This window comes from Gigantopelta aegis, chromosome 5 (genome assembly GCF_016097555.1).
Source record: "Gigantopelta aegis isolate Gae_Host chromosome 5, Gae_host_genome, whole genome shotgun sequence".
NCBI classification, from domain to species: Eukaryota; Metazoa; Mollusca; class Gastropoda; order Neomphalida; family Peltospiridae; genus Gigantopelta; species Gigantopelta aegis.
The window spans coordinates 34,904,755-34,926,865 of NC_054703.1; the positions used below are offsets into that span (position 1 = coordinate 34,904,755).

Below are 22,111 nucleotides of genomic sequence, written 5' to 3' on the forward strand. Positions count from 1 at the left end.
AAACCCTCTGGAAGGAACGTGTACGCTGGAATTTTCAATCGGTTAAGTTTTGTGTTGAACTACAGCAATGGCTGCTACTAAAAGAGTGATTAACTTTTCGCCAGGTCCAGCGAAACTTCCGGAGGATGTGAGGATTTTGTTCACTGTTGTTTTGTGTTTTCGTATGTGCCGGTTTTGCGTTTTCTTTTCTTGGATTTCTGCGGAACCGGCTTTTTTTTTAATCGCTGGATGTTAACAAAACATATACACATGTGTAAATAGGGTCTGAGGGTACCTGATTTCCAGTGAAAACCAAATCATGAGTATTTAAGAAAACGAAAAATTAAACTATTTTTGTGCTAATGATTTGTGCCGATTGATATCAAGTTGAATTATCTAACCCCCACTCCCCGTATTTCTTTTTTTCTTAAAGTTTTTTGGGGGTTTCTTTTCTTCTTCTTTTTTCAATTTATTGAACAATATATATTTCAAAAGACATTTTATTTTTATTTCTTTAATCGTTTGTTTGGGTTGGGGTGGGGGTTTTAAAAATTATTTTGTGTCATAGCTTTTTGTTTCTTCTTTTTTTTTCATTACATTTTCATGTATCCATCAAAAATTAAATTAATTTTAATTCACTTTTTACATTTTTTCTCTCTTTAACTCCCCCACCATGTTACAGCCCTGTCTAAGATTGACAGTTCCCTAACCTAACCCTAACCACCCCTAACCCTAACTAAAAATAATATCCAATTCTAGCCAAGTTTTAAACATTGGGGGCAGGGAGAATTTAGCTGGTCAATTAAAGGGACATTCCTGAGTTTGCTGCAATTTTTAACAGAGACTTTTTAACGATTGTAATTACATATCAAATATATTTTTCTGCATAAAATATTAGTGGCTGTATATTAAACATGTCTCTGATCGTTCTATTATTTGTACTATGTTAAATTTCATTTTATTTGCTAAAATATTTGTTTTCGTATGTACGAAATTATTTGAAGACAAAATCCAGTTTGGGCTTCTTACAAATATTAAGATGACTAGAAACACATTGAATATAGAGATACTGATAATCTAAACGAACATATATTTAATATATATGTAAGTTTAATCGTAGATATATTTTATTAGTCGGAAACATCTTACAATGCAGCAAACTCAGGAATGTCCCTTTAAGAGAAACATCTTACAAAGCAGCAAACTCAGGAATGTCTGAGGGCAGGACTTGTAGAACTGTCAATAAAAATCCACTAGCCATCAGATCAGTGATTAATTGTTTTTAATAACCATGATTAAAATTCACTAGCTCTACTTCAAGTAAATACAATTTTACTAATAAGAATATTATTTGGATATGTCACCTAAAGAAGAAGATAGAGCTTAAAACCCCTTAACATTTGAGGGGAGGAAGGGACAGGATATTCATATTGACAAACTGTTTTCACTAGCCGTCGGGCATGGCAATAGTAGTTATTTACTAGCCCAACATTGAATATCACTAGCCATGGGAGTGGGACTACCATAATCTAGAAGCCCTGTCATGGCATGGCAATAGCAGTTATTTACTAGCCCAACATTGAATATCACTAGCCATGGGAGTGGGACTACCATAATCTAGAAGCCCTGTCATGGCATGGCAATAGCAGTTATTTACTAGCCCAACATTGAATATCACTAGCCATGGGAGTGGGGCTACCATAATCTAGCATTTGATGTCTGTCGAAGTTTATCATGATGGTCTACTTTCAACTAGGTGTTTGCTAGGTGGTGTGTGGTTATGTGCGTGACGGTTTGAGGATTACTTCACAGCCTGTCCGCTTGTCTGCAGTCATATCAACTAACAATAGAAAAGATAAAAACATACCACGTTACTGCTATCGGCTTTCACAACTGTGGCCAAACAATGTATTGTCAAACGTTTTTTAGTTGGAAATTCAGACTCGTAACAACACTACACGCTTTGAGAGGAAAGCAAGATTTTGTATTTTTATTTGACAAAGAATTAGGGCAGGGCGGCGATAATCAGGGGCGGTGCGGGAACAAACACGGCAGAGCGGAACAAAATGGGGGCAGGGCGCAGCGCCCCTCTATTTATTGCTAGCTAGAACACTGCTATTGAAAACGATTTGTCAGATGTTGCTGTTAAAGGGACATTCCCGAGTTTGCTGCATTCTAAAATGTTTCCGACTAATAAAACATTTCTACGATTAAACTTGCATATTAAATATATTTTCGGGTTTAGAATATCAGTGTCTGTATATTCAATGTGTTTCTGGTCATCTTAATATTTGTAAGAAGCCCAAACAGGATTTTGTGTTCAAATAATTTTGTACGTACGAAAAAAATCTTTTTTATAAAATAAAATGAAATTAAACTAGTACAAATAGAACGACCAGAAACACGTTTAATATACAGTCACTAATATTTTATGCAGAAAAATATATTTGATATGTAATTACAATTGTTAAAAAGTCTTAGTCGATAACATCTTTAAAATTGCACCAAACTCAGGAATGTCCCTTTAAGTCTATTTTGTAAATATGAATATCCTGCCCCCACCCCACTCACCCAGTGTTGGTGTTTTTAACCTCTTTAGGTGACATCTGATTATTACTATTATTTAGTAAAATTGTATTAACTTAAAGTAGTGCTAGTGAATTTTGAATCGTGGCTAGTAAATTTTTTAAATCACTGATCCCATGGCTAGTGGATTTTATAAAGATTCTAGAAGCCCTGCTATGTTATAGCAGCAGGTTTCCTTTCTATAGCCATGTTTCTCTCAACAAGTTGGCAAGATAACCAACTTTTAGGCACCAATTACTAGCCGTAATTTAAAAGTGATTAAGGGTAGGACATGACCCAGTGGTAAACCGTGCGCTTAATGCATGGTCGGTGTGGGATCGATCCCCGTTGGTGGGCCCATTGGGCTATTTCTCATTCCAGTCGGTGCACCACAACTGGTATATCAAACGCCATGGTATGTGCTATCCTGTCTGTGGGATGGTACATATATAGATAAAATATTCCTTGCTACTAATGGGAAAAATGTAGCTGGTTTCCTCTCTAAGACTATGTCAGAATTACCAAATGTTTGACATCCAGTAGCCGATGATTAATATATCAATGTGCTCTAGTGGTGTTCTTAAACAAAACTATTGTTTTCTTGCAGTTTTTTATTAGTGAATAGTTTACGTGGTGGCTGCTGATACTAACTGTAGATAAGTTGTCAAAACAGGTTGCACACAAAATCAATGTGTCATTAAAAAAACAACATCTTTCCTTTTCTTTGATCTGATTTCAGAATTTTTTTCCTTTCAGGTTTTGCACAAAGCCCAGGCTGAGATGATTGACTATGGAGGAACAGGCGTCAGTGTTATGGGTTGGTATTTTTAGAAATTAAAGTCACCGAACCCACTTACATGTAGTTTCAACCCATGAAAATTAAAGTCACCGAACCCACTTACATGTAGTTTCAACCCATGAAAATTAAAGTCACCGAACCCACTTACATGTAGTTTCAACCCATGAAAATGGAAATGTTTTATTTAACGCACACTCCACACATTTTATTTACGGATATTGAGAGAGGAAACCCGCTGTCGCCACTTCATGGGCTACTCTTTTTTGATTAGCAGCAAGGGATCTTTTATATGCACCATCCCACATACAGGATAGTACACAGCACATTGATTTATTAATCATCGGCTATTGTGTGTCAAACATATGGTCATAGAGATGAAACCCGCAACATTTTTCCATTGGTAGCAAGGGATCTTTTATATGCACCATCCCACAGGCAGGACAGTAAATACCACAGCCTTAGATATACCATTAGTGGTGCACTGGTTGGAACGTTCTTGGCGTGAATCTACAAACCTGTAAGACAATATAGTGAAACAAGAATCTGTGATGCTGAAACCAAAATCAAAATAGGCCATCGGTCTACAGGCTGGTAGGTACTGGGTTCGGATCCCAGTCGAGGCATGGGATTTTTAATCCAAATACCGACTCCATACCCTGAGTAAGTGCTCCGCAAGGCTCAATGGGTAGGTGTAAACCACTTGCACCGACCAGTGATCCATAACTGGTTCAACAAAGGTCATGGTTTGTGCTATACTACCTGTGGGAAGCCACAAATAAAAGATCCCTTGCTGCCTGTTGTAAAAGAGTAGCCTATGTGGTGACAGCGGGTTTCCTCTAAAAGCAGTGTCACAATGGCCATATGTTTGACATCCAATAGCCAATGATAAGATAAAAAATCAATGTGCTCTAGTGGCGTCGTTAAATAAAACAAAACTTTTTAATTGCAAGGGTTGTTGAGAGTGATCCATCTTTTAACTCTTCAGTGTTTTAACACCTCGAGCAAACACTCTCTACCACTGGTCTAGACATCTTGGCTGTGGTTGCATGTCACATACATCATGATCACCAGAGATCAATATATGCCATTATCCAGGGCGACCATCTTTCCGGAATTTTTTACCCATTTCCCGAATTAATGACAAATATCCGGAATTTTTTCCAAATTCACTATCATTATTCTTTTTGGAAGCAACCATTTCTGAATATATTTTAAATTTTCTATATTTTTAAATCCCGATTTATTAAACAGAGTTTATCATTCTCCATTGCAACCTGAACTTGGTATTATCGACTGTTTCGTGCTATTACTAAGACATTTGTCTATTGGCTGTATTTGTCAACAGCCGACCAATGAAAATATTTTTGTCAATCGAGTAAACTGAAGCCATGTATGAAATTTGTCTTACTTGCTATGTAGTTTATGTATTCATTTTAAAGATATTTCAAATATCATATAGTAATTACTACGAGACAGAAATCGGTTCTATGGCGATGCATGCAACTTCGCCACGGTGTGTAAAAACCTGAACATATAACAACACTTGCTATCGTACAAAAACAAAAACGGATCCACAATTCTCTTCTTAAGTTCTTTTCACGTTCAACGTTTCACTAAATACTATTTTGCTACCAGTAATCTGTGACTCATTCATGACATTAATATTAATTAAGTAAGGCCAAAAAAAAGAAAAAAGGTGTGTTTCCGGTCGACCAACCGTCCCTAGTTTTACCCCCTCCCACCCCCGACCAAAAATCACCAAACGATACATTTTGCACATGTAATTCCCTTCCGAAAAACATCGAGAAATTATGGACAAGCTTTTGTAATAGAGTTCCTTCCCCTGATTAGCTACCACCGAACAGCTTGGTCGGTCACGGAAGTAACCGAATGTACGAACATAGCCTTGGTACAGGTTATTTCGATTAAATATAATCGTATCAATTTAGCTTAATTCTCGTCTTCACTTAAATCAACAGGTCTTATTATTAATGCATCTCAAATGTTTGCATATAAAGTATTTAAATTAAGAACAACGAAATTAATACAAATGTCCCATTAATTTAAGGAAATACACAAACAGTGCATACCAATACTACTACTACTACTACTACTCCGACAACAACAATAACAATCATGATAATGATGATAAATAATAATAATAATAATAATAATTATTATTATTATTATTATGATAGTATTCAATTTAAAAAAACAACAAAAAAACCTACCTACCTACCCTAATTTTGGGGGGGATGCAATCGGAAACACACCTATTTTGGGGGGGGGCCTAATATACATGTACCTATCGATCTTGTTTTATTCAAGTAAGTTAAACTATAAAAAATGTAAATTTTTACAAACCATTGTTAGATTTTGCCGCCAAAAGTGCTACACTAATAGTAAAGTAAGCGTAATGCAAAACGATAGGCAGTCTTAATGTGGGTACCAGACGTTTCATCCCCGATTCAGTTATCCACAAATTAGTTCGACCCCACTGATGAAATAGTGCAAATGTGGCAATGTACCTACATAAAATAACATTGGTCCCAAGTTTGTCACTTTATTACTAATCTGTAGGTGGGAGTGAAATTGTATTACACAATTTGCTAATAAAATGGGGCTTTTAGGGGTTTTTTTGTGTGGTCGGTCTGTCTGTGTGTGTGTGTGTGTGTGTGTGTGTGTGTGTGTGATAATTCTGTTAATTGCTGTACTAGGTATAGAAACTTTTATTTACAATGATGGAATATATTTATCATGTTTTGTAAACTAGACAAGCCATAAAGTAAGGCTATGCTTAAAAAGGAATTAGAAAAATTCTGCCAATTATGTGGATTGATTTATACTTTAATTATTGAATACATAACATTCCAATAAATAATAGTAAAAAATTATTGTTATGTATCTCTTTGGTTGTTATTATTTTTTTAAATATGTCAAATATGGCACTGTTTAAATTATTTTTTATATTTTTGAAAATGGCGTTTTCGCATGCTTTAAACTATTGTTTTGAAAGGGGCGTTCGCGCACTTAAAAATGAAAATTCTGAGAAAATATTTCCATTAGGTTGGTCGTCCTGATTATCTGTCACACTGTAACAGGTATGCCTCATGTATTCACGACAGATCATGCCTGTAATTAAACAACAGAAATTTATGTATTGATAAAACAATTGCTAATTTATACAGAGCATAACATTGTTGCAATATCACCAGAGATGAATATATGCCATTATCTGTCACACTGTAACAGGTGTGCTTCGTGTATTCACAGCACATGCCTGTAATTAAACAACAGAAATTTATGTAGTGATAAAACAATTGCTAATTTATACAGAGCATAACGTTGTAATGTATTTCGTTATATTACATGTAATTATACATATATAATTCTCGGCAAATATATATATATATTAAATATATATATTAAAGGCCGTCAGTTAAAAGTTATAAAACATTTCGAAACTGTAAACGATCTTTAGGACTGATCTATAGGACTCTGCTTAGTTTCGTTTCACTGACACATACCCAGCTTGACCCGACCTCATTTGAATATGTAATTTTTGCACACGGCACGCTAGTTAGGTTACAGAGAAATGCGTGTTTTGCAATCGTGTGAGTAATTTTCACTTGTGCCCTTTTTGGGGGGGGGGTTCACGCTTTGTAATCATACTGGAACAAATAAAATATTATCATGTATTTTTTTTTTCTTTGCAACTAATGCAAGATTACGAAATTAGCATTATCAAGTTCTTGTTCATATTTTCATAAAAATAGCGGGGTTTGTCAACGGTGTTTTGTTTACGAAACTTTCCCATTAGGTGAAATGAAACTGAAAGCAACACAATCAACAATTATTTATTGTTTGAATTTAAGGAAGAATGGATCTCTTTATTATTATTAAATACAAACAGTAATTAACAGTAATTAAGATTGTGGCTTTATTTTAACTGCGGCTTATTTAAAGGTGCGGTTTATGTACGAACAAAGGTCGGAAATTGGTCTAAAAATAAGTGGTGCGGTTTATACACCAGTGCGTGTAATAAGCCGGAAAATATGGTAATGTTAACAGTTGTGAAACTAACCTATAATAATTAGCATACCATGGCTCGTGTTACTGTATTTAATATGGAATTGACAATTAATGTTAACAGGTGTGAAGCTAAGCTATAACAATTGGCATACCATGGCTCATGTTACTGTATTTAATATGAATTGACAATTAATGTTAACAGGTGTGAAGCTAACCTATAACAATTGGCATACCATGGCTCATGTTACTGTATATCTGTTTCTGAATTTTGTTGTCAGTATTTGAATAAAATCACTTTGCAACGGTGGGATGTAGCCCAGTGGTAAAGTGCTCGCTTGATGGATGGTCAATTTGGGATCGATCCCCACCGGTGGCCCCATTGGGCTATTTCTTGTTCCAGCCAGTGCACCACGACTGGTGTAACAAAGCCATGGTATGTACTATCCTGTCTGTGGAATGGTGCATATAAAAGATCCCTTGCTGCTAATAGAAAAGAGTAGCCCATGAAGTGGCGACAGCGGGTTTCTTCTCTCAATATCTGTGTGGTTCTTAACCATATGTCTGACGCCATATAACCGTAAATAAAATGTGTTGAGTGCGTCGTTAAATAAAACATTTCCTTCCTTCACTTTGCAAATCCCAGTTCGTAACAACATTAAAGTGAGTGCATGAAGGGTTTGGGGGTTTTCGTTTTTCTTCAGAATGCTTATAAACTTTTGAAAATGGAAGATTATTATTTTTTTAATTCTGAAGATTACTAATGTATAATGTAACTATGATGAAGAAAAAAATTTCATTAAAAAAAAAATGTATCATTGCAAAGTACGAGTATGAAACGAAATTACCGTTAGATATATATTTGTTTGTCAGCAAGGCGGAAACAAAAAAGGTCCTTCGCTGATTTTTATGAACTATGAAAAGTATTGGCCAGTGGCCTTGAACGTTTTTTTTTTTTCACGACTGATTGTTTTCCATCATTTTTTCAGAATTAAGTCACAGATCATCACACTTTGTAAAGATCATTGGTTCAGCAGAGAAGAACTTCCGAGACTTACTGTAAGTATTTAAACATGACGATCTTTGTACACTTTGTAAAGATCATTGGTTCAGCAGAGAAGAACTTCCGAGACTTACTGTAAGTATTTAAACATGACGATCTTTGTACACTTTCTAAAGATCATTGGTTCAGCAGAGAAGAACTTGCGAGACTTACTGTAAGTATTTAAACATGACGATCTTTGTACACTTTCTAAAGATCATTGGTTCAGCAGAGAAGAACTTGCGAGACTTACTGTAAGTATTTAAACATGACGATCTTTGTACACTTTGTAAAGATCACTGGTTCAGCAGAGAAGAACTTCCGAGACTTACTGTAAGTATTTAAACATGACGATCTTTGTACACTTTGTAAAGATCACTGGTTCAGCAGAGAAGAACTTGCGAGACTTACTGTAAGTATTTAAACATGACGATCTTTGTACACTTTGTAAAGATCATTGGTTCAGCAGAGAAGAACTTCCGAGACTTACTGTAAGTATTTAAACATGACGATCTTTGTACACTTTCAGGGCAGGACATAGCTCAGTGGTACATCGCTTGCCTGATTCGCGATCGATATAGGATCGATCCCCGTCAGTGGGCCCATTGGGCTATTTCTCATTCCAGCCAGTGCTCCACAACTGGTGTAACAAAGGCCGTGGTATGTGCTATCCTGTCTGTCGGATGATGCATATAAAAGATACCTTGCTGCTAATCGAAAAGTGTAGCCCTTGAATAGCCCATAAATAGAGTAAACATTTATAGATACTGTAAATCAGGAAATGTTAGCGAGCATAATGTAGGTATTTAAAGATATCATTTTTGTAGAATTTCATAAATATACAGTAGATATTTATAATTAAACTCTTTTTTTACCTTTAGATATATTAACAGTAAACATAGTTTTTGACAAAGTTATGGGCCTTGGTCAAGGAGGTATGAAGATTTGTTTTCCAAAAAAATTTTTTGCAGTGCCTCAAAATATTGAAATACAATTTTGTGTATAGCTTTATCATATTCCGTTACATTCCGTTTCATGGTGATTTACCCATTTTTCATAGTTATGTCCCTTGTACTTACATTTAGAAGCTACAAAATTTTATTGGATCCAGTAGGGGACATGTGTTGCTTTAGCAGTACTCTCAGAATGTTTGTTAATTAATATTTGTTAAAATGTTTTAATACTATTTTAAACAGACATTCATTCCTGGGGGGTTTTTCAGCCACATCCCTGACAACTACCGGGTTATCTTCACACAAGGGGGCGGCACCGGTCAGTTCGCAGCCGCGCCTCTCAACCTGATGAAGTTGAAGGAAGGTGCGACGGCCGACTACATTATCACGGGCAGCTGGTCGATGAAAGCCGCAAAGGAAGCCGAGAAATATGGAACCGTTAACAAAGTCCTGCCAAAGTTGGACAAATACACAGGTACTGGCTTTCATACAGGTTGTGAACATCGTAGAAAATCATGGAATTTAAAGTCATTTTCTAGGCCTGGAAAGTTATGGAATTTTGTGTTGGGTCATTGAAAATTGTGGAAAAAGAAGATTGATGAAAATTTTCTTTTTTATTTATTTAAAATAACACCAGAAGAGGAATTATTAGGCTTCTAGTGTTTTTCCTAGAAATTAATTAAATTCCTGTGTTCCTTCATGCTACAAAAGGGTTAAAACGATTTCGAAACAGCGTGTGTGGTGTATGTTTCAAGTCACACGATAACTACAACTCTGCCTGCCAGCAACTCTGCCTGTTGCAGTGTAATCTGGCCTTTAATAACTCTTTTAAGTTTGTGATTATACATTTTATTTCCATGTTTCAGTTATCCCAGACCAGGCGGAGTGGAATTTAAACCCAGACGCATCATATGTCTTTTACTGCGCTAATGAAACTATTCATGGTAAGTATCGCTTAGTGTCATGGATAACTAGGAAACATCTATGATGACTCAGTCTGTTAAAGCATTTGCAAATCTAACTTCCTCAGAGGCATTGTGTGTCTTCTACTATGTTAATGAAACTATTCATGGTAAGTGGCCTCAGATTACAGTTATCTTCCTATTTGGTTATCCAAAATCCGGAAATTTGACCGCGCAAGTAGTCTGCTGTTTGACTGTGATTATTTCATGGCAGACAACTTTGGAGTGGCAACTATTTTACTGAAGTGACAGTGCAGAGCATGTCATTTGTAAACATGTGTAACTTGTTGACATTCAAGACTTGTTTGTGGTAATTCCAGTCCAAACAAAAGTAGTGCTTTTTGTGTAAAATGGGTGTACTCCGGCCTGGTTTAGAGGGTGTGTTTGTTTAAACCAATATGCTGGGAGAAAGAGCTGGACAACAGGGTTGTCCTTTTCAGGGTATGTGTCTCCCAAGCAGGCAAAGGTACATACAAAAATCCACGAGCCTGCTGTTATAGCCACTAAGGCTATATAGAAACGTATAGTGACACTAATTGCAGTCTGTGGCCCAAGTATTGCTTAGCAATGTGGATAATTGGGAAACATCTATGATGACTCAGTCTGTTAATGCCTTTTGTAAATTTAACCAAATGAGTGGATATTTTTGGTATACATATTTTGCAAGACTTGCAGTCTAAAGCTTTTACTTAAACAGAAGGTGGGGAGGCATTTATTTGGTGACTTGGTCTGTTAGGGTGTTTTGCAAATCATCCACTTTATGATTCAGTATTGTTCTATTTTGTTTGAATCAGAGTTTCTGCTAAAATAAATTACGGTGTTATAAGTAATGTCTGTGGCTGCAACCTTCATATATGGTTTGTTTTAAAGGGCTAAGAAATGCTGTTAATATACATTTTGCTTGTATTTGGGACTTAATCTGAACACTGTGAAATTGGGCAAAATTTCTAAATATTACCCGTGTCAAAACATTTCATCTCAAATGAAAATATTTGTGATTTTAGTTTCAGAGAACGTTTTTTTTTTTTTCAAAATGATTATTAGCCATATATATATTTAGTCAATATCCACCTCAATAATTCTGAATAAAAATATTATTGGTAGTAAATCTTAAGGCGAGATGAATTTTACTTGTAGAATGCTGGAAATTCCATTTCAGGACATCTAGTTTTCACAATTTTACGGGGGAGCATATCTTCGAATCTCTTAGAGACTTTGCTTTACGCCCTCAATCTCAGTCATCCCTCAATGTTTACTTGCTTCCACCGTGCTTGACAGTAGCCCAGTGGTAAAGCATGCAGTCAGTCTGGGATCAATCACCATCGGTGGGCCCATTGGGCTATTTCTCGGTCCAGCCAGTGCACCATGACTGGTATATCGAAGGCCGTGGTATGTACTACCCTGTCTGTGGGATGGTCCATATAAAAGATCCCTTGCTGCTAATCGATAAGAATAGCCCATGAGGTGGTGACAGCAGGTTTCCTCTCTCAATATCTGCATGGTCCTTAACCATGTGTCTAATGCCATATATCCATAAATAAAATGTGTTGAGTGTGTGGTTAAATGAAACATTTCTTTCTTTCTTTCCGTGCTTGACATTAAATCATTCATCGATATACTTCTTGATATACTTTTATCTTTCTACTTATTTCTCTACTTACTGACTTGTTTCTTACACTTATCTTTCTACTTACTTCTCTACTTACTGACTTGTTTCTTACACTTATCTTTCTACTTACTTCTCTACTTACTGACTTGTTTCTTGATACACTTTTATCTTTCTACTTACTTCTCTACTTACTCGCTTGTTTCTTGATACATGTTTATCTTTCTACTTACTTCTCTACTTACTGACTTGTTTCTTGATACACTTTTATCTTTCTACTTACTTCTCTACTTACTGACTTGTTTCTTGATATACTTTTATCTTTCTACTTATTTCTCTACTTACTGACTTGTTTCTTGATACATGTTTATCTTTCTACTTCTCTACTTACTGACTTGTTTCTTGATACATTTTTATCTTTCTACTGATTTCTCTACTTACTCGCTTGTTTCTTGATACACGTTTATCTTTCTACTTATTTCTCTACTTACTCACTTGTTTCTTGATACACTTTTATCTTTCTACTTACTTCTCTACTTACTGACTTGTTTCTTGATACACTTTTATCTTTCTACTTATTTCTCTACTTACTGACTTGTTTCTTGATACACTTTTATCTTTCTACTTATTTCTCTACTTACTGACTTGTTTCTTGATACACTTTTATCTTTCTACTTATTTCTCTACTTACTCACTTGTTTCTTGATACATGTTTATCTTTCTACTTCTCTACTTACTCCCTTGTTTCTTGATACACTTATCTTTCTACTTACTGCTCTACTTACTCGCTTGTTTCTTGATACACTTTTATCTTTCTACTTATTTCTCTACTTACTCACTTGTTTCTTGATACACTTTTATCTTTCTACTTACTGCTCTACTTACTCGCTTGTTTCTTGATACACTTTTATCTTTCTACTTACTGCTCTACTTACTCGCTTGTTTCTTGATACACTTTTATCTTTCTACTTATTTCTCTACTTACTGACTTGTTTCTTGATACACTTTTATCTTTCTACTTACTTCTCTACTTACTGACTTGTTTCTTGATACACTTTTATCTTTCTACTTACTTCTCTACTTACTGACTTGTTTCTTGATACACTTTTATCTTTCTACTTACTTCTCTACTTACTCGCTTGTTTCTTGATACATGTTTATCTTTCTATTTATTTCTCTACTTACTGACTTGTTTCTTGATACACTTTTATCTTTCTACTTACTTCTCTACTTACTCGCTTGTTTCTTGATACATGTTTATCTTTCTATTTATTTCTCTACTTACTGACTTGTTTCTTGATACACTTTTATCTTTCTACTTATTTCTCTACTTACTCACTTGTTTCTTGATACACTTTTATCTTTCTACTTCTCTACTTACTCCCTTGTTTCTTGATACACTTTTATCTTTCTACTTACTTCTCTACTTACTCGCTTGTTTCTTGATACATGTTTATCTTTCTATTTATTTCTCTACTTACTGACTTGTTTCTTGATACACTTTTATCTTTCTACTTATTTCTCTACTTACTCACTTGTTTCTTGATACACTTTTATCTTTCTACTTATTTCTCTACTTACTCACTTGTTTGTTTCAGGTGTGGAGTTCCACCACGTACCAGATACCCACGGTGTTCCGATAGTGTGCGACATGTCGTCGAATATTCTCACGCGTCCCATCGATATCTCCAAGGTGAGTGCTGCTGCTAAAATAGAGAATAACGGATTAGTGGCATAGGTTTTCAGCTTTATCCTGTGATAAGCCCGTTGGGCTATATCTCGTTCCAGCCAGTGCACCACGACTGGTATATCATTTTACTTGTAGAATGCAGGAAATCGCATTTCAGGACATCTAGTTTTCAACATTTTAGGGGGGAACAATTCCCCGAACCCCCTAGAAACTTTGCTTTGCGTCCTCGATCTCAGTCCCATTGGTGGACCCAGTGGGCTAAATTTTTCATTTCAGCCAGTGCTCCACAACTGCTGTAACAAAGGCTGTGGTATGTGCTATCCTGTCTGTGGGATGGTGCATATAAAAGATCCCTGGCTACTTGTGGAAGAATGTAGGTGGTTTCCTCTGATGACTGAATTACCAAATGTTTGACATCCAATAGCCGATGATTAGTAAATGTGCTCTAGTGGTGGCGTTAAACAAAAGAAAGTTTATCCTGTGATAAATAAGAATGGGGAACACCTTGAGGCTTGCCAAGCAGATTTCAATATTTGTTCACAACAGAATGAAATGCATAACATACTTCATTAACCTTGATCTTGCTCGATGCTCAGTTGGTGTGGGATCGATCCCCGTCGGTGGGCCCATTGGGCTATTTCTCATTCCTGCCAGTGCACCACGACTGGTATATCAAAGGCCATGGTATGTACTACCCTTGCTGCTAATCGAAAAGAGTAGCCCATGAAGTGGTGACAGCGGGTTTCCTCTCTCAATATCTGTGTTGTCCTTAACCATATGTCTGACGCCATATAATCATAAATAAAATGTGTTGAGTGCATCATTAAATAAAACATTAAGAAGTAAGTAAGTCCAATAGCCGATGATGAATATTTTATATTTTATATTCTGTAACCTGACTAGAATAATTGGGGAATCATCTTTAAATCCAAGTAACTATGGTCATAGGATTGAAGCCAGACAGTGGAATTGTTCTCCAATTTCTCGTATATCGAAGGCTAGGGTATGAGCTGTCCTGTAAGGGATACTGCACATAAAACGTCAGTAGCAATAGCAGTTGTTACTTCTTACTTTGCTAGTGTAAATTAAGCATTGGACCAGTACTGTTATTATGGTAGGTGTTACAGGGACGTACCCTAGTTTTTAAACACTAAGGCTTATTTTTCACTATTACAGCCATTTATGACAACTGAAATCAAACTTTACTTATATTTTATTCTTTAGATTATCTCTTTTCGTAGAACCGAAAGTGTTTCTGGTCATCCTGATGTTGCTAATACCAAAAATTGCATTTTTTATATTTTTAAAAATGCACGTGCATCTGAGAACTAACGACCGGCCTCGGTGGCGTCGTGGCAGGCCATCGGTCTACAGGCTGGTAGGTACTGGGTTCGGATCCCAGTCAAGGCATGGGATTTTTAATCCAGATACCGACTCCAAACCCTGAGTGAGTGCTCCGCAAGGCTCAGTGGGTAGGTGTAAACCACTTGCACCGACCAGTGATCCATAACTGGTTCAACAAAGGCCATGGTTTGTGCTATCCTGCCTGTGGAAGCGCAAATAAAAGATCCCTTGCTGCTAATCGGAAGAGTAGCCCATGTAGTGGCGACAGCGGGTTTCCTCTCAAAATCTGTGTGGTCCTTAACCATATGTCTGACACCATATAACCGTAAATAAAATGTGTTGAGTGCGTCGTTAAATAAAACACTTCTTTCTTTCTTTCTGAGAACTAACGGTTTATTGATTCGAGTTCATCTGTTTTTAAGGATATTTCCCATTTTAACATCACAGACTCTTCTTTCACTCTATTGTAACCGTATCCAAATGAGTTACAGGTTTGTAAATTAACTAAATGTAGTGTCAATTTTTTACGGGTTAAAACTAGGGTCTGCACCTTTAAAACTAAAGTAACAATCCGTAGGTCTACTGAGCCATTCGTGTGAACTGTATTACTGGGGTCAGTTTGATAAGTGACATCAATTGAAGTAACAATCCGTAGGTCTACTGAGCCATTCGTGTGAACTGTATTACTGGGGTCAGTTTGATAAGTGACATCAATTGAAGTAACAATCCGTAGGTCTACTGAGCCATTCGTGTGAACTGTATTACTGGGGTCAGTTTGATAAGTGACATCAGTTGAAGTAACAATCCGTAGGTCTATTGAGCCATTCGTGTGAACTGTATTACTGGGGTCAGTTTGATAAGTGACATCAATTGAAGTAACAATCCGTAGGTCTACTGAGCCATTCGTGTGAACTGTATTACTGGGGTCAGTTTGATAAGTGACATCAATTGAAGTAACAATCCGTAGGTCTACTGAGCCATTCGTGTGAACTGTATTACTGGGGTCAGTTTGATAAGTGACATCATCAATTGAAGTAACAATCCGTAGGTCTAGGTCTACTGAGCCATTCGTGTGAACTGTATTACTGGGGTCAGTTTGATAAGTGACATCAATTGAAGTAACAATCCGTAGGTCTACTGAGCCATTCGTGTGAACTGTATTACTGGGGTCAGATAAGTTTGATGAGCCATTCGTGTGAACTGTATTATCAGTTTGATAAGTGACATCAATTGAAGTAACAATCCGTAGGTCTACTGAGCCATTCGTGTGAACTGTTTGATAAGTGACATCAATTGAAGTAACAATCCGTAGGTCTATTACTGGGGTCAGTTTGATAAGTGACATCAATTTGTGAACTGTATTAAGTTTGATAAGTGACATCAGTTGAAGACGTAGGTCTATTGAGCCATTCGTGTGAACTGTATTCAGTTTGATAAGTGACATCAATTGAAGTAACAATCCGTAGGTCTACTGAGCCAGTGAATTCGTGTGAACTGTATTACTGGGGTCAGTTTGATAAGTGACATCAATTGAAGTAACAATCCGTAGGTCTACTGAGCCATTCCATTCGTTGTAACAACTGTATTACTCGTGGGTCAGTTTGATAAGTGACATCAATTGAAGTAACAATCCGTAGGTCTACTGAGCCATTCGTGTGAACTGTATTACTGGGGTCAGTTTGATAAGTGACATCAATTGAAGTAACAATCCGTAACTGTATGAACTGTATACAGTTGAAGTAACAATCCGTAGGTCTACTGAGCCATTCGTGTGAACTGTATTACTGGGGTCAGTTTGATAAGTGACATCAATTGAAGTAACAATCCGTAGGTCTACTGAGCCATTCGTGTGAACTGTATTACTGGGGTCAGTTTGATAAGTGACATCAATTGAAGTAACAATCCGTAGGTCTACTGAGCCATTCGTGTGAACTGTATTACTGGGGTCAGTTTGATAAGTGACATCAATTGAAGTGAACATCACTTTCTATAACACTAATATTGAATTACACCATGACTTGGCGCCCCTGAAAATTTAAAATTTGCTTACACCATTTACGGGTTATACAAAAACAAAGAAGGAAATGTTTTATTTAATGATGCACTCAATACATTTTGTTTACGGTTATATGGCATCAGACATATGGTTAAGGACCACACAGATATTGAGAGAAGAAACCAGCTGTCGCCACTTCATGGACTACTCTTTTTGATTGGCAGCAAGGGGTCTTTTATATGCACCATCCCACAGACAGGGTAGTACATACCACAGCCTTTGATATACCAGTCGTGGTGCACTGACTATGCAAAAACAAATTCAGGTAACCCATTTTATTTTACGTAACTCATCATGATCATGTAAATGATGTTATAAATTCAATCTGCAAACGAAAAATGGGTTACACAAACTACACTTATGCGAGCGACACATGAACAAAACTATCGCTCTCGCATTTTCCAGAGGTCTGCAACTGGTATATCAAAAGCCGTCGTATGTGCTCGCTCTAGCAGTGTTGTTAAACCAAACAAACCTTTTTTTAACATTATTATTTGATTAATATTTTTAGATATTTCACTGAATGTTATAACAAAACAAACAACTAATATAATATTGCTTGTTTTGACAGTTTGGTGTGATATTCGCGGGTGCTCAGAAAAACATTGGTTGTGCTGGCACTACGGTTGTGATAATCCGAGATGACCTCATCGGCCACGCCATCCCGGAATGTCCCAGCATCTTCGACTACAAGACGATGGTTGGCAACAACTCCATCTACAATACTCCGCCCACATACAGGTCTGTGGACTGTCTCCCTTTGTACATATACATTGAATCTATAAAAGCTCAATAACAAAGTGAAAGTTTTAACAATGTTTTGACTGTCTACAACACTCCATCCATGCACAGGTTTGTGAGTTATCTCCCTTTATGTATATACTTTGAATCTACAAAAGCTCATGAAGTGAAAGATTTTTACGAGTCACATGTGCATAAACTTCCTCCCCCCCCCCCCACCCCCACTCAAAGCAAATTAAAAAAGAAAAAATTCTGAGGGAGGATGACCCAAACTCAATGAAAAGCATCTGGTTTTGACAGAATTAGGGTTTACCAAGCATCCAATACTAAGTGGTTTCACAGTTTTTTTCAAATTGTAACCCATTCTTGTGATCAACATCACCCTTCTAAAACTAAGAGTGTTGAAGAAAATAGCATTCTCCCTCAAGTAACACATCTTGGAACTATTTACCAACATGAAATATTGAAGAAAACACTTTTTCAGACAGGACAGCACATGCCACATCCTTTTATATAACAGCTATGGGGGACTGGTTGGTGTGGACAAAAAGCCAGTGGTCCGCTAAGGTTGTTTGATCTTACGACCTAAGCATCTTGGACAAGCACTCTACTGACTCTGCTAAATCTCATCCTTGATACTATGTAGTGATGATGGTTTTGTTTTTCTGTTTTCAGTATCTACATCATGGGCCTGGTGTTTGAATGGGTGCTGCATCACGGAGGGGTGGAAATCATGGAGCAGAGATCACATGACAAGGCGAAGAGTCTTTACAACATCATCAACTTGTCAAATGGATTCTATAGGTGTGTGTAAAAACAGTGAAATACTCTAGAATACTCTAGTTCTATCAAACATCTCTCTCTCTCTCCTCTCTCTCTCTCTCTCTCTCTCTCTCTCTCTCTCTCTCTCTCTCTCTCTCTCTCTCTCCCTCTCCCTCTCCCTCTCCCTCTCCCTCTCCCTCCACCATCATCATCAACTTGTCAAATGGATTCTATAGGTGTGTGTAAAAACAGTGAAATACTCTAGAATACTCTAGTTCTATCAAACATCTCTCTCTCTCTCCCTCTCTCTCTCTCTCTCTCTCTCTCTCTCTCTCTCTCTCTCTCTCTCTCTCTCTCTCTCCCTCTCCCTCTCCCTCTCCCTCTCCCTCTCCCTCTCCCTCTCCCTCTCCCTCCACCATATGTTAGTTGTAAGTTTTAACATGTACTTATAAATATTTCTTATAGATTGTGTAGGTTTTTTTTCCCCTTTACCATTGTTTTCTAGTTGTCTATTTAAATTACATGTTTATTTCTTTAAGTTGTCCGATTGATCCTGACTGTCGTAGTCGTATGAATGTGCCGTTCCGCGTGGGCTCGCCTGATGGGGATGAGGCTCTGGAGACGAAGTTTATAGATGAGGCCGCATCAAAGGGATTGATGTCACTTAAAGGTCACAGGTGAGAACAACAGAACAACAGGGGCTCGTACAGTTTGTAGAATGAGGTTGTCATCAGAGTGGGTGGGGCATAACCCAGTGGTAAAGCGATCGATTGATGCATGATCGGTTTAGGATCGATCCCCATCAGTGGGCCAGTTGGGCTATTTTTTGTTCAGACAATTTTAATGCTTTTTTGTACACCCATCTATGATGGGTCATAATATAATGATATTATGGTATGGTGTTGTCCGTCCGTACATCTTGCATACCAATGCATACAGGACCATCAAACCTCACATGTAGGAACAACTTGGGATGGTGGTTGGTACAAATCGAACTGTTCATCCATCCCATTGAAAAAAATTCACATAATTAGAATAAAATCGTACCGTAACATATTCATTAATATAGATATAGTTTTTCATCAAAGTCACCATGTACCTCACCAGACCTCACTTTTTAAGGTGCGCGGGTGCGATCGCGCTCGTACGGCGCACGTAATTTTAATCTGACGAGAGTGAAAAACAGCGCATGTTACACTCAACAAATGGCGCACATAAACTAGATGGGTATATTTATCTCCACTGTTTAGAGAAATCAACAGTTTTCATAGCTCATTTAGCTGATAGGAAGGTCCTTTTATTAAAACAATAAAAATTAAAAACATGGCAGTGGCTTCCATGCAGTCGTTAAACTGGTATTTCTCTTTGTTGAACAAATCGGGAAATACTGTTTTAATAGACAATTTTGTAGACGTACACTGCCTATTTTATTTATTGTGAAGAGTGATTTTTCATTTGCCTTAGCATATTGACGTGTGCAATTTTCCACTCGCCTATAATTTTCAGAAACCAAGGACTGCCTCACCGGTATTCTTGTTTTTATTATATTCTAGAAATGTTTGTCAGAATTGTTTTTTAAATACTCAACTTCAGTAACATTATATTTCAAGTAGCTTAAGTGCTGATGTGTAAAACTATCATGTGATATGATGTAATTGTTGTTAAACACCAGACTTTGTTACTACACATAAATATATAAAAAATCCAAACCCATCTTAAAACCACTTTTTCTGTGGTGTCGTCAGAATGACTCGCTAGCATAATAATAAAAAAAGAGTAAAGTTTGTTTTATTTAACGACGCCACTAGAGCACATTGATTTTTTATCTTATCATCGGCTATTGGATGTCAAACATATGGTCATTCTGACACTGTTTTTTAAAGGAAACTCGTCGCCACATAGGCTACTCTTTTACGACAGGCAGCAAGGGATCTTTTATTTGCACTTCCCACAGGCAGGATAGCACAAACCATGGTCTTTGTTGAACCAGATATGGAACATTGGTCGGTGCAAGTGGTTTACACCTACCCATTGAGCCGTGAGGAGCACTCACTCAGGGTTTGGAGTCGGTATCTGGATTAAAAATCCTATGCCTCGACTGGGATCCGAACCCAGTACCTACCAGCCTGTAGACCGATGGCCTAACCATGACGCCACTGAGGCCGATAGCATAATAATAATTCTATATGTTATATTTTTAATTTCAGATCGGTGGGTGGCATCCGAGTCTCGTTGTACAACGCCATCAGCGTGAGCGACGTTCACATCCTGACGGAGTTCATGAGGAATTTCTACCTCGAACAGAAGGGCGTCATTCTCGCCCAGGGCTGAACACGCGCACTGTGATACATAAAGAACTGTGATTGCAAACTTGTGCATTTGAATTATGTTTATTAAACACCAGCAGGAACGGATCCTTGGGAGTTGGGGGGGGGGGGGGGGAGGTGTGTGTGGGTGTGCATTCCTTCTTGCGAAATCTGAAATGTCCTGAGTGTTTAATATATATATATATATATATTTCTTTTCTTTTTTTCTTTTTTTTTTTTTTTAGTGGGATGGGGGAAGGATAATATTTTATATTTTAATTGACTGTTTGTTCCTAGGAAACACTGTCTTGTAATTGTCCACGGCAATCAACAATGCCGTGGAGATTGCCATGGAGTTTTTAATTCTCTCCGGTTCTTTTTTGCCTTGGACTATATCAGTGTTTTTTTCAGTGGCATGTTGTTGTTTTTTGTCCATGGACATTTTCTTAATTGCAGAGTTGTAATTTACATTGATGTTATATAGGTGCCTTTTTGTAAAAGTTCCACTCACCTAAAAAAAAAAAGGATTTGACCATGATCTGTTTTTCTTTCTTTTTTTTGTAATGTCTATCTGTTTATTCTTAACTTCAATGTCAAACCTAATGGAACCTAATATAAATTACACTCTGTATTACAACCACTTATGTATAAAGGACCTTTCATCTCATTATGTATACAAATCTGTTTAGATATATAAAAAAACATCATTTCTAATTAAAATATGTTAATTGTGGAAGTATAAAGAAACCAACGAAGAAGACTTTGTCGGGACAGAATATTGAAGATGCAGTGTTAAAACTATGTCTGTGGGAAAGTGCATATAAAAGATTCCTTGTTAATGGAAAAATGTAGCCGGTTTACTCTGTGTAGCCAATGGAAAAATGTAGCCGGTTTACTCTGTGTAGCCAATGGAAAAATGTAGCCGGTTTACTCTGTGTAGCCAATGGGAAAATGTAGCCGGTTTACTCTGTGTAGCCAATGGGAAAATGTAGCCGGTTTACTCTGTGTAGCCAATGGGAAAATGTAGCCGGATTACTCTGTGTAGCCAATGGGAAAATGTAGCCGGTTTACTCTGTAGCCGGTTTACTCTGCAGCTGGTTTACTCTGTAGTCTGTGTCAGACTTGTCAAATGTTAGACATCCAATAACTGATTATTAATAAATCAATGTGCTCTAGTGGTGTCGTTAAACAAATCAAACTTTAACAGAAGACTTCAAGTTGGAATTATCAAATGTTTGATATTCAACAGTCAATGATTAATAAATTAATGTGCTCTA

General features: G+C 37.0%; 1 protein-coding gene across 1 annotated transcript in view; it reads left to right on the forward strand.

The window, feature by feature from the left end:
• The window catches only part of LOC121373684 (phosphoserine aminotransferase-like), a 21,769-nt gene extending 8 nt beyond the window's left edge, over positions 1-21,761 (forward strand). Inside the window, exons 1-10 of the mRNA XM_041500409.1 lie at positions 1-127; positions 3,301-3,361; positions 8,362-8,431; positions 9,637-9,842; positions 10,234-10,311; positions 13,534-13,628; positions 17,597-17,766; positions 18,442-18,570; positions 19,068-19,205; positions 20,736-21,761. The exon at positions 1-127 is cut by the window's left edge and continues 8 nt beyond it. Coding sequence (XP_041356343.1) covers positions 68-127; positions 3,301-3,361; positions 8,362-8,431; positions 9,637-9,842; positions 10,234-10,311; positions 13,534-13,628; positions 17,597-17,766; positions 18,442-18,570; positions 19,068-19,205; positions 20,736-20,859 — 1,131 coding nt within the window. The 5' untranslated portion in view covers positions 1-67 and the 3' untranslated portion in view covers positions 20,860-21,761. The remainder of the gene's footprint in view (positions 128-3,300; positions 3,362-8,361; positions 8,432-9,636; positions 9,843-10,233; positions 10,312-13,533; positions 13,629-17,596; positions 17,767-18,441; positions 18,571-19,067; positions 19,206-20,735) is intronic.
• The last annotated feature ends 350 nt before the right edge of the window (positions 21,762-22,111 follow it).